This window comes from Phaseolus vulgaris, chromosome 1, assembly GCF_000499845.2.
Source record: "Phaseolus vulgaris cultivar G19833 chromosome 1, P. vulgaris v2.0, whole genome shotgun sequence".
Taxonomy (NCBI): Eukaryota; Viridiplantae; Streptophyta; class Magnoliopsida; order Fabales; family Fabaceae; genus Phaseolus; species Phaseolus vulgaris.
The window spans coordinates 28468843-28481901 of record NC_023759.2 but is presented as its reverse complement, the minus strand read 5'-3'; the positions used below and the strand labels follow the sequence as shown (position 1 = coordinate 28481901).

Genomic DNA, 13059 nt, shown 5'->3' with positions numbered 1-13059 from the left:
CTATATGATGGAGACAAATCCTTGGGATGCTTTTAGGAATGTTCTTTGTTTAGAATATGTTAAATCTTGTATTCATTGAGAAAACACAGGGTAATCTAATCCAAAACAGATAAACACCAGAAACTAGCTCTCACTAGGTAATTTCCAGAAGAAACATCAGCCAAATCAGATGAGAAACCAACACACACACACAGGTGCATAACAGATAAACAATCGGTTATATAACAGGGATAACCGGTTGAAATTTTGTAAACTAGAAATAACAGTTTAACATACTTCAAATTTAAACCAATTAAAGCAGTTTATAATAGCAATGTTCAAAAGCAGTAAAAGCATAATTAAGAACATTACAAATCCCAACAACACTGTTTGGTAAAAAAAGAAGAACGAATCCCCGTCATTGGAGCAGTTATCGACACAAACAGGTTCGCCCGCTGTGCAAGGGCGAACGGAGATGTAGAAATCATGTTCTCTCCCGAACGCTCTGCCTTTAAAGTCGGGTTCACTGTCCAAGTGAGCCCTCCAATCAGAAAAGGAGGTCAAGGTAGAGGTTTCGGCGAGAAGTTCATCGGAGGCCCAGGGGTACAGGGGTTTGTAACTGACGCTAGGAGGTGGAGGGTTGGCTGTGGTTTTCGTTCTCGCCATGGTCAGGAAAGCTGGGAAAGAAAAAGCAAAGGTTAAGCAAATGAAGGCTATGGAGTGAAGCTAAGGAAAACTCAAAAAAACCCTACCCACACGAAAAAATCAGAAAACAGGGAAACAAGGAAATCCTGAGAAAAACGTAAATGTGAGAATCTAAACAGTTCCAGACAGTTTATCAGTACATAAGAGCAAGAGTAAAGAGCAATCAATGCATAAAAATCATACCTTTTATGGTTGATTAGCGAAAGTTTTGGTTTTTGCAAGAAGGAATCAGAGAAAGCTCGAGGAAGAAGATGAAAAGTGTAAGAACAAGCGCAAGTGATGGAACAGTGCCTGGAGCTTGCAATTTTAAAAGACTTAACTTAAACTTGAGAAGTGCAAGCGACGTTAAGTTCTAGCCGCACGATTGGGCCACGTGGCTGTTGATTACAGTATGAACAGGAAGGCGTCACTTTAGTGCACTATGCCTGTCCTGTCACAGGATGCCACGTAGGACAGTAGGGCGAGGCCATAGTCTTTTTGCTGAACAAGTTGTCAGCTCGAGGCTGAAGGGCTTGTGTACCATATGGTCCTCGGGCGTTGACCAAAGTCAACATGGTGGGACCCCGGGAGAGGGATCTGTTAGAAAGTACTGCAGGGAAGGAAGGAGTTTCTTTAAGGTCCACGCCCTCAGGCGTTGACCGGCCTCGGCGTCGCCCAGGCTCAGCATAATAAAGGCGCCCAGGAATTTTGGCAGGCCAGGGAGGTGTCCCCTCTTGATACCCACGGGTAGGGATAACCGTGGAGGAGGCGGCGCAGTAGGAGGCGGCACAATAGGGGCGTGGAGGCCTCGGGCCTCGGCACCCCAGACAGTAATAATAGATAAAGAAAGGTGGTTTTCAAGCCACACCCCTAGTACCAGAGGGAGAGACCCAACTCACGAGGGATTTGTGCATGAGGTGTAGGGACGCGGCAGTACGCAGCACCGCTGGAAAGCCACTGGGATAGAGACGACCCATGAGAGGGTCACGTCCCAGAAGGTGATCCACATGCATGGCACGTGAGGAAGGCATGGAACTCCCAGGGCGGATAGCTCAGAGAATGGGCGCATGAGTTGGAACCCATGCAGTCACCCCCGCTCGAGTTGCACTTCGACAAGGCAACCTTACACATTGAGAAGGCTCTAAGATTGGGAACAATGTTGCTAAGGAGCGCCCACAGAATGCGCGAGTCTCAGGCTGACACGTGGACAAAAACACCAGGAAGGTATATAAGGTTTTACGATAATTAGAATAAGGTATGTTTTACACATTCTAAGACATTAGAGTAGAAGCTAGCATTTTCAGTTACGCATTTTTCTGAACATTGACCTTACGGTGTTCTGCGACGAGAAGTGTTTGGTGTTTCCTGTCCAATAGCTGACTTGACCATCGAAGTGCAAACGGCCGTGAGGGCGCCATTTGTCTCTCTGTTTCAGGTGTTCACGACGGAGGAAGAAGAACGTTGGAACAGAAGCAAAGGGGTTCTTGAAGCGCAGTTCGTAGAGATGCACGAAAGGGTTCGAGTCAACTGGAGGGAACAATTATATTGGGCCACGTAAGGTGGGCCCTAGAATTATACTAAGTTATCTGTTGAAACATCAGATATGAAGAAAGCCTAAGTCACGAGGGATCCATGCAGGTGGTGTGTATGGCGCATTCAGGCGCGACACGAGTGAATAATCCTTAGAGGCGCTAAGGCCCATTAGGGTTAGGGTTTCCAAGGGAAGCTGCATGCATGGCATGTGAATACTTAGGGCACTCCCAGAATAGATGGCACCAGAGATTAGGTGCACAAGTTGGTACCCAGGCGGCCACTCTATTAGTCGTTGCACTCTAGTTAAGGGAAGTTCTATGTGCCAGATTACGCTAAGATTATGTAATAGCGGTGCAAAGGCATTTCCCAAGGAACCTTAGACATGGGTAACAACACAGAGGTAAACCCTAGTTTCAACCTATATAAAGGGTGCCAAGAGCCCTAACAAAGCTCAAGAGAACATGGAGACCACTCATCAAGCTCAAGAAGAGGTGGAGGCACAAATGGAGGACGCCCATGGAGGTCAAAGTCCACCTCAAAGGATTACAAGAAGCATGTTCAAAGCCTTGGGAGCTAGAGGACATTTATTTTCTCTTTTTGTAGTGTCTTTAGTTGAAGGTGCTTAGAGGGAAACCTTAGAAACCTCTTTTGTTATAGCATCTTTTAGGCTTTAGTTAGGAGCTTTAGGGGGGTGTATTAGTAGATAGGTGTAGAAGTAGAATAGGGGGTGCCAAAGTGAAGGAAAGGATCACACCTTCCTTGCTTGGCAAAATAAGCGCCGGTTCTAGTTTGAATTGGAGGGAATTTTGAATTGTTTTAGCTTTCATTTTTCAGCACCTTAGGCTATAAATAGAGGTGCCTTCCTTGTAAAATTCAGATTTGAATTCATCTAAAGAAACTATACTCAAAATTGGAGTGAGCATTTGGAGAGCTTTTGAGCTTCTACTCTAGTCTTATCTTGAAGGACCATGGTTTCCTCAAGTGGCGGCTTGCACACTCATCTAGGAGCATCCATACTTCTAGTGGCGTGATCATCCAACCATTCTTCCATCTTCATGAGCATTCTCTTCTCCTTCCTTTCTTCTTCTTCAATTTGTTCATGTTGCCTTGTGTTTTGAGTTGCTGTTGTTTCGGTTCTTCTAATTTTCCAGCACCTATATTCTGTTTGTTTCTTAATTCTGTTCGGTACATTTGATTTTGATTCAATTCTGTTCGGTCTCTTCTTTTTAAATTTCTTTGTTGATTCAATTTGACAATATTTGGTTCATCCAAATGAGTTTGGGATTTGGTACTTGTTATTGGTGAGTTCTTGACTTAGAACCATGATCCAACTTCTAAGAAAGTGCCTCTATATTTTCCAGCTCAAGGTGATTCCTCAAAGTGTCAAGAATCTTGTTCTATGTGGCTATTGGAATCACATCAATTTCTAAGACTGAAACTACTTTATACACTTGGTGTTTCTTTTCCCTAATACTGATTTGATCGTCGGAGTACAAACGGGCGTCAATGCGCCCTTTGTCTTTGCAGGTGAGAGATTCTTCAAATGAAGGAGTACGATTCTCAGGCGGAGATAGGAGGGCCAAAGGCTGCCATTCGCGTCAACCGGCGAGAACATTTGGCACCCACCGTGGGGCCTGTTAAAACAGGGTCCAACTCACAATCGTATTAAGAGTTCTTACTAAAAATATGAGGAGTACGAGGCAAGGATCTGCTGCGCCCCCAGGTACTGCACCTGCTGGGGGGGACAACATTACCATGCAACAACTCATGGAGACCATGCGCGTCCTCCAAGAGGCGGTGGGGTTGAAATTGCTGCATCACATGCAAATAACGAGGAATTGCGCAGAATCAATGAGTAACTGCACAAAACCAATGAGGAACTGCGCAGGAATTTACAACAGGCAGGAGAGCGCGCAATAGACGAGTGTGCCCCACCCATACCACCTAGGGCACACCCGATGCCGTTCTCTCAGGCGATTATGGATACCGCGTTGCCAATCACGTCTCTGGACTCAAAGGTCACCTTCACAGGTGTAGAGGACCCAAAGGCTCATCTCACAGCGTTCCACACCCAGATGATGCTTCCAGAAGGATCTGACATTGTGTACTGCAAGATGCTGATGAGCACATTAGCAGGCGCAGCGTTGGAGTCGTTCGTCAGTGTCCCTGACGGACACATCATTACCTTTTACCAGTTCGCGACGCTGTTCAGAGAACAGTACCTCATCAACAGGGCTCCCCCTCGAATCTCCTACAATGAATTTGACATAAAGCAATACCAGGGAGAGTCCTTGAAAGAGTTCTTGAACAGGTTTGGGATCCAGGTGGTGAGGTTAAAACCCACAGATGAGGCCATGATGGTGCACGCCTTCACTAAGGGAATGCTATCAGGGCCTTTCAGTGAATGGTTGCTCAGGTATTACCCGAAGATGTTCAGTGGGATCAGGCGTTAAGCCATGGCGCACATCATCGCGAAGGATCGAGTCACGGAGAAACAAGGCTTCGTCGGTCCTGTCCGACCTCGAGTGACAGGTTGACCTCAACCCATGACGGTGCACGAGGCGACGACAGAGAAGCAACAACCTTATGAGAGGCCTCAAACTGGAGCACACACGCCGAGAGACCCAGATCGCTATTCCTAACAAAGTGACGAGACTGAAGGTACCCCCAATGTCCGACAGAAAGATGGGGCCCAACAAGAACGCCTGGTGCGAATTTCACCAAGTGTATGGCCATCACATACGCAATTGCTTGGCCCTGGCACACCAACTGGATGAGCTAGTGAAAAGCGGCTTCTTAAAGGACTCCCTCCAGGAGCCGCAAGAGGATCAGGCGTTGGTGATAGCCAGAATAGATCAGGGGCACGAGGTGTCCATTCATGGTGAAATCAACACCATCATTGGAGGATTTTCAGGAGGAGGATGCACCGCCTCCCAGTGGAAGAAATATGCACAAGAGGTGATGGCAGTAGAGGTACAGGAGGCAAATCAGACTCCCGATGTCGACCTCGTCTTCACCAAGGCCGATCGCCATAACGTCATACAACATGACAATGACCCAATGGTGATTTCGGTAGTTACAACAGGGAGAAGGGTGCATCACGTCCTCGTAGACCAAGGAAGTTCGGCCGTGATGTTCTGCTCTAACTTCAACAAGTTGCAACTCAGTACCAGATCGCCGAAGTCATAGCGCGGCACCTAGACGCATTTTCCTGGTCTTCCTCAAACATGCCTGGCATAGACCCCAATTTCCTGTGTCATCGTCTCACCATGGACTCCGATGTCCGACCTGTTCGCTAGAGAACACAAAAATTCAACGAGGAGAGGCGTCAGGACTTCCGAGAAGAGACAAGAAGTTACTGAACGCTGACCACATCAGGGAAATCCAGTACCCAAAGTGGTTGGCGAACGTGGGGTTGGTGAAGAAGGCTAACGAGAAGTGGAGGATGTGCGTAGACTTCACAGGCCTCAACAAAGCCTGCAAAAAGGACTCCTACCCGCTGCCTAGCATTTACGCTTTGGTGGACAGTGTGTCCGGTTGCAAACTACTCAACTTCCTGGATGCCTTTTCTGGTTACAACCAGATCATGATGCACCCAAGGGACGAGTGCAAGACAACATTCATGACAGAGCTGTCTTGTTATTATTAGGTGCCACCTACCAGAGGCTGATGGACAGAGTGTTAGCACCCATGTTAGGGCGGAATGTCCAAGCGTATGTAGATGACATGGTGGTCACCTCCCAGCAGAGGGAGCAACATGTAGCAAACCCAGAAGAGCTATTTGTTAGAATGTATGGCCTTAAACGAGAGGGGGGGTGAATTGTTTAAAGGGGGTTTTCGAAAACTTTTTAAGCTAGAATGAAACTCTTTGCAAGAAACCAGATTAGGAATTCAGTTAGCCAAGAAACAAAGCTCAAAACAGCAAAGCACCAGAAAAACAATCGGTTGTTTCTTCGAAACAATCGGTTGTTTATACTAGCAAAACAACAACAACTGAATTTAAAAGAGTTTAAGGGAAGAAAGAGATACACAAACCGTTTATACTGGTTCATTCTTAAACCAAGAGCTACATCTAGTCCCCAGAATCCACTGGGTATTCCACTAAACAATTAATTACAGATTACACACAAAACCACCAAAGAAGAGACCTTGATCCCCTTAAAAAACACACTTCCTTTGGCTCAACACACCCACCAAGAATGTTGATCTTGACAACCTCAAGAGCACACAACCCTTCTTGGCTTTACAACACCAAAATGTACAAAGTATTCAGAACGAATTACACTTGTTACAGAATGAACTGAAATCAATACAGATGTAATCATATTCCACTCTCTCTTGAGAAAACCAAAGCTCAAAAGTCAAAACTCAAATCTTGAAAGCAATCTCTGAAAAACTCAAATATGTTTTTCTCTTTTCTTGTTTGTTATAAAACATAAACAAACTATTTATAGCTTTCAAAGATTGGTCAAAGCATTTAAAACAGGAGCGCATTCAGTTTGAAAATCATTTAAAGCACACTCAACTAACAAAACAGATTATGTTAAGATTTTCAAACAAACAATCGATTGATTTCACAAAACAAGCGATTGTTTTGGTTTGACAGAAAGTCAACCAACCAAAATAGTTTTTAACCTTTTCAAAAACACCTAAGAGTAAAACAATCTGGGACAAAACAACATGTTGTTTTTCACTTAGTTTGAAAAATACTTTAAACTTAAAAGATTTGAAAACACTTAAGCTCTAGATTCAACAAAGAGTGGATTACAAAGATAAACTACCCAAATTCTACTCTAAAACACAACAACAACTTCAAGCAACTTCAGCCTTCCATCAAATGCTAGGATTTGGATTCTTCAAAGCTTTTGATCACACTTTATTCAACAATGTCCCCCTATTTGATGAAGACAAATCCCTGGTTGGTTGTGTTGGACTTGTTTGAATCTAAAGTAGTTCATGCAAAACAATTTTTAAGAAATATACAACATCTATGGCAGCAGGTTAGAATATCACATAAATCTTGTGTTTTGCTTAACCAAAACAACAGATAGAGGTTGCAGACCTTAAGACAACACAACATAAAATCTCCCCCTATTTGTCTTCACAAATAGACTATAAGAAGAGATAAAACATAAATTGTTTCACATAAAAAAGAATTTAAAAGAAATAGCAATAAAACTATTACAGAGCAAAAACAATCGGTTGTTTCGAGCATTCAACTGGTTGTTTTTCTTCAGTCATCCTTGCCATATTGCAGCTCAAAGATATGGTTCTGAACAGCTTCAATCTGTTCATCCAGGGTCTGAAAGCGAGTGTCCATGCTCTGGAATCTGTTGTTAATGCTCTGGAAATTGGTCACACAAAGATCATGGAGATTTCTTTGATTTTCAGCAAAGCCATCAAGTCTATCCACCATGTATCTTTCAAAAGAAGACATAGAAGGAATCTCATCCCCTTGATGTCCTGCACTTGTTCCAGCATCAAAGTTAGTTGCAGGTTGTTCTTCATTGTGGATATCCATATCAGTAGCTTGATCTTTTTCATCAAGATCAGCAGCTGCAACACTTGATGAACCACCATGATCACCATCTTTACTCACCCATCTTCCATTTATCTTGGTGAATCCCATCTTGCTTAGTGAACCATTGTTCACTTCTTGTGTTGATTTAACCAACTCAGAGGTTTCATCTTCTAGATTCACTTCAAAATAGAGTAAGAATTTAGAGATTAAAACAGCATAGGGATAGTGGTAGTCATTTAACCTCATGGATTTTTGCATATGTTCTTTGATGATATGAATCCAATTGATCTTGATCTTCTTCATGATGCAGTAGATATAAACAAGATCTTCTTCTGTTAAAACAAAATGGTTGCTCGCCCTTGGAGTTAGAATCCAAGTGACAATGAGAGCTAACACCCTTTCATCTAACTTTAACCCTCCAACAGAACAAGTTCTCACTTGTGCTTGTTGATTCTTCAAACAAATTTTGTAGTATTGAACCTTGTTGAAATCTTCCACAACTCCAAGATTACCTTTATTGATTCTAAGACCAACATATTTCAATCCAGTTACAGCAGCCCATAAATCATGGGTGATCTCCATGTCTACACCTTTAACATGTGAAACAGGGTTGTTTCCTTCAAACTTTAGGTTTGTGTAGAATACCCGAATCAAATTTGGACAAATGTTTCCCTTCATCTCCAAAAATCTTTTAAGCAACTGATCCTTGAGAAGCTTTCTCACATTGTCCAGCTTTTGGCTTTTCAACCAATCAAAGGAGGAAACTTTTGGATTGTTGATCACTTTTGTGCTTGTCTCAAAGCGATACCTCTCAATAAGCTCATTATCCCCTGAAAACCAGCCCTCAAGCCTCCCTCCTGACCTTTCTACCCTTGTTTTGATCCTCTTTAATGTAGGTGGTGATATGATTCCAATAACATGATGGAGATATGATATGAACATGTTATGGATTCAACAAGAGTTGGAATATGATTAGGCACTTTTTAAGAATTGGATTAATGTTCTTGTCATTCAAGAACTCACCAAAACACAAGTAACCAAGCCAAACTCTCTTAGAAACCCATTTTTGGACATATGAACTGATTGAAACAAGAAACAACACAAATGCACCGATTAAAACTCAAGGAAACACAATTAAAACCACAAGAACAACAAACCAAATGAAACTATCGAATAAAAACCCAAGACAAACAAGTTCTACAGATTGAAATATCAAGAAACAACAAAGACTTGTTTTAGAGTTTGTTTTGGAATGGAAATGGAAGAAGGAGATGAAAAGAACAAGGACACTTATGTGGTTGGAGCTCTTGGAAATGTGCACGCCACTTGAAGGATGAGTGGCTTCAAGATGAGTGTTGTTGTCGCCACTTGAAGGATGATTGGCTTCAAGATGAGTGTTGTTGCCACCACTTGAGAGACCAAGAATTCACTCAAGATAAGACGAGAAGAGAAGAAGACACAAGTCTCTCTCAATTCACTTACCAATTTGGGAGAGGTTCAATACTCACAAAATCAATCTTATTAATTCAAAGACCTAAGCCTTCTTTTTATAGAGAGGAGGACCAGACACAAGTACAAGGGAAGCTTACAAGAGAAGCTTTGAAAGGTGACCTTCTAACTCTTCGTATTCTAGCGCCTAAAGGAGAGTGAAGAGGCACTTTTCTAGATCTTTCCTAAAAACTAACGCCTAAAGGTGCTATACAAAGGAGGTGTCTTAGTTTTCCCTCTTTAGCACCTTCCTAAACACTACTCTATATGTTTTTCAATTTTATACAAAAGAAACTATAAAGAAAGATATTAATTGGAGCCCATTCTTGAATGCTTGTAGTCTTCTTGTTGGCTTTGGGCTTGACCCTCTCTTTATTTATTTCTTCTTTAATTTTTTAGAAGACTAGAAGGAAGAACTTTAAATGTTTGGATGGATGGCCTCTTCCTCCATTAGTGAAATCCTCTCTTACTTGATCTCCATCAGGTGAAGTGGACTCCATGACAGTAGAAAAAAGAGGCAAAGGCTCACACACAAAGAGAGAAAGAGAAGTTGCAAGAGATGGCTCAATTGGTTGTTTTTGTGAAAGAAAACAGCTGCAACTGATTTTATAGCAAATCAGATACTTTCTTTGATCCTTTGGTGATTGTGGGTTTCAGTCTTCAAGATGAGAGATTGGTCCAAGCACTGCACAGAAAACGTTAGAAAAGAGCAGAAAAACACATGGTCAGCACATGTGATCTTTGACTAGACATAAAGGCTCTTGAATTTCCAAGATATGGAATATATTCCTTTATGACATCTTGTAACTTCCTCCAGAACACAATCAGACTTTCAAGACTGCTTTATTGACTCAAGATCCTTTCATTATTGAGATCTGCAATAGACAGAATGCACAGAGAAATTAATTCAACTCTTTCTCAGTGCTATCAGAGAAGAAACAATCAGTTGTTTCGAGGAAACAATCGGTTGTTTTTCTGCAACATGTTGACAGAATGTGATTTTCAAGCATAGACTGAGAAAGGTTTAAAACAGATGAAAATGCTCATTCTGGAATGAAAAACAGAATGAAGAACTTCAAAAGACACAATATAATTGATGTTTAAGAACTTGTATAGATCTAATACACAAGCATGAACTCAATACTAAAAATAAAATGCACCAAAGGATCAAAAACAGAAACACAAAAACTGTACTCAATTAAGAAAAAAACAAAATCAAGCAACTAAAATTACAAGAAAAGTACTACAAAGAATTGTTGACATATTAGGAGAAACATGACTTGACAAAACATGTATGGATTCAAAAATTAAAATGACTCAAGCATAATGAATTACCAACAATTAAAACAGCAAGAAAGACTCAAAATAAAACAGAAAACAAAATCACTTATCACAAAAACAGAATCAAAGTGTCCAGCAACTCAAAAACAATTTTGCACACAACCATAGCTCTAGATACCACATGATGAGTTGGATTGACACTAACAAGATACACAACATTTAAGGAGGCTTAAGGTCATCTCAATGGAGGATAATGCCATCTAAAAGAGAAGCCAAACTCATTGAACAATGAGTGTCATGTCCTTATCAGAAACACTTGGCGGAATTGAAAGGAAAACAAGAACAAATCAAAAACACAAATAGAAACACAATTGAAATATGTAATTAACTAAAACTGGACAGAATTGAAAGAGGAAACATATCTATCGATTAAAATCATCCAAAGAACACAATGAATCGATTAGAAACTCAAGAACAACATAAGAACCAAACTAAATGGTACAAATTGAAGAACAGGACTTAAAAGTTGAAACTACCGAATGAAAACAGCAAAGGAGATGAAAATGATTATGACTTAGATGGTTGAAGACCGATTGGAATGGAATTGGAGAATGATCATGCCACTTGGTGATGGCGTTCCAAGATGAGTGAAGGAAGCCGCCACTTGTAGCTCTCCAATGGCACACAAGATGAGACTATGGTAAGGAGATCAAAATCTCACAAAATGCTCTCTCAAAATGAGTAGAGTTTCTCTATATCAATTATCCAAATCTGAATTTACAAGAGCCCAACCTCTCTATTTATAATAGAAGAGGGCTGAAATGAAACACAAATGAAACTCAAAGTTCCCTCTACATTCAAGTGCAAATTGGCGCCATCTAGTCATGAAGTAAGTGTGACTCCTTTCTATTTTCAGCACCTCCTAAAATGCGTCTACACCCCCCTAACTATTCACACTCTTTATTTAATATCCATACCTCCTACAACTATACAAAATTAATTCAAATGATGTTATTTTATTTAATGCTTCGCCTTGCCCCTCATGGTTTGGACTTGGGCTTTCTTGGGCTTAGGCTTTGGGCTTGGGCCTCATCTTTTGCAAAGAATAATAAGAAGAACTTTAAATGATTTGGCCCTTGTCCATTTCTTCTATTAATAGCATCTTTTTGATTCTCATCACTTTGTCTTGAGGCTGTTCTCATAACACTTTTTGGCCTCCTTCTGATCAGACTTGATGGCATCTTTTTGATTCTCGTCACTTTGTCTTGAGGTTGTTCTCGTAGCACTTTTTGGCCTCCTTCTGATCAGACTTGATGGTGATCACCGTTCCCTCAAGGGAAGGCAACTTCATCTTCATATACCTCATAGAGGCTACTGCTCCAATCCTGTTCAAAGCAGGCCTACCCAAAAGTATGTTATAAGCTGAGGGAGCATTAACAACAAGATACCTTATGTTAACAGTGCGGGAAGTTGTGCCGTTAGTGAAGGTTGTGCTTAGCTCTACGTGTCCACACACCTCTACTTGGTCTCCAGCGAAACCATATAAGCAGCCATTGTAAGGCCTCAATTGGTCTAGGGACAATTGTAGCTTGTTGAAGGTCGACCAGTACATCACATTGGCCGAGCTTCCTTGGTCGACGAGGACACGGTGTACCCTTTTTCCCACTGTCACCACCGAGATCATCACTAGGTCATTGTCGTGTGAGACCACGTCTTACAGGTCGCCCTTGGTGAAGACGAGGTCGAGCTTGAGGGTCTGGTCTGACTCCTTCGTCTCCACTGCCATCACCTCTCTGGCATACTTCTTGCGCTGGGAGGCTGTGCATCCTCCTTCTGAGAACCCCCCAGAGATGGTGTTGATTTCCCTGTGAATGGGCACCTCGTGCCCCTGATCTCCTGTCGGTGCTGCTGTCGTCTGAGCCCCATGCGGCTCTTGTAGATAGTCTTTCAAGAAGCCATTCTTCACCTATTCGTCTAACTGGTGCCCCAACGGTAAGCAGTTGTGCAAGCTGTGGCCAAAGGCTTGGTGGAACTCACACCAAGCGTTTTTACTAGGCCCTAGTCTCCTGTCGGTCTTCGGGGGTGACTTCAGCCTATCCGCCACGTTAGGGATAACAATCAGTTCCTTGAGTTCCACTCGAAAGTTGTGTCTGATGGGTGCGTCTTCCCTCGTCCGTGCCCTACTCTGGGGCTTCCTCATCTCATGTGGTTGTTGCTTTCCCGGGGCTTTCTTCTCTGTCGCAGCCTCGTGTACCCTCATGGACCGAGGTTGATCAGTTCCCCTAGGTCTGGCAGGGCCAACACTTCCACACTTTTCAGACAACTCCTCTTCTGCGCCGATGTGGGATACAGCTCGACGACGGATCTCATTAAACGTCTTAGGACGACACCTTATCAGGGAATCACTGAAGGGCCCTGACAAGATCCCACGTGTGTACCACCATGGCTTCATCTGTGGTGTGCAACTTCACCACCAGCGCCCCAAATCGGTTCAGGAAATCTTTCAAGGGTTCTCCCTGGTACTGTTTTACGTCAAAAGGAGGGGGAGCCTGGTTGATAACGAACTGCTCTCT

The 13059-nt window shown here is 42.5% G+C and overlaps 2 protein-coding genes across 2 annotated transcripts; one reads left to right on the top strand and one right to left on the bottom strand.

Annotated features, from left to right (window-relative positions):
- The first annotated feature begins 4175 nt into the window (after positions 1-4175).
- On the top strand, positions 4176-4649 carry LOC137815824 (uncharacterized). Its single transcript, XM_068618937.1, has one exon. The coding sequence runs from the start codon at positions 4176-4178 to the stop codon at positions 4647-4649; it is 474 nt and encodes a 157-aa protein (XP_068475038.1).
- A 7092-nt stretch (positions 4650-11741) lies between these two features.
- LOC137815823 (uncharacterized) lies at positions 11742-12170 on the bottom strand. Its single transcript, XM_068618936.1, has one exon. It carries the CDS (start codon positions 12168-12170, stop codon positions 11742-11744), a length of 429 nt encoding a protein of 142 aa, XP_068475037.1.
- Positions 12171-13059: the final 889 nt, after the last annotated feature.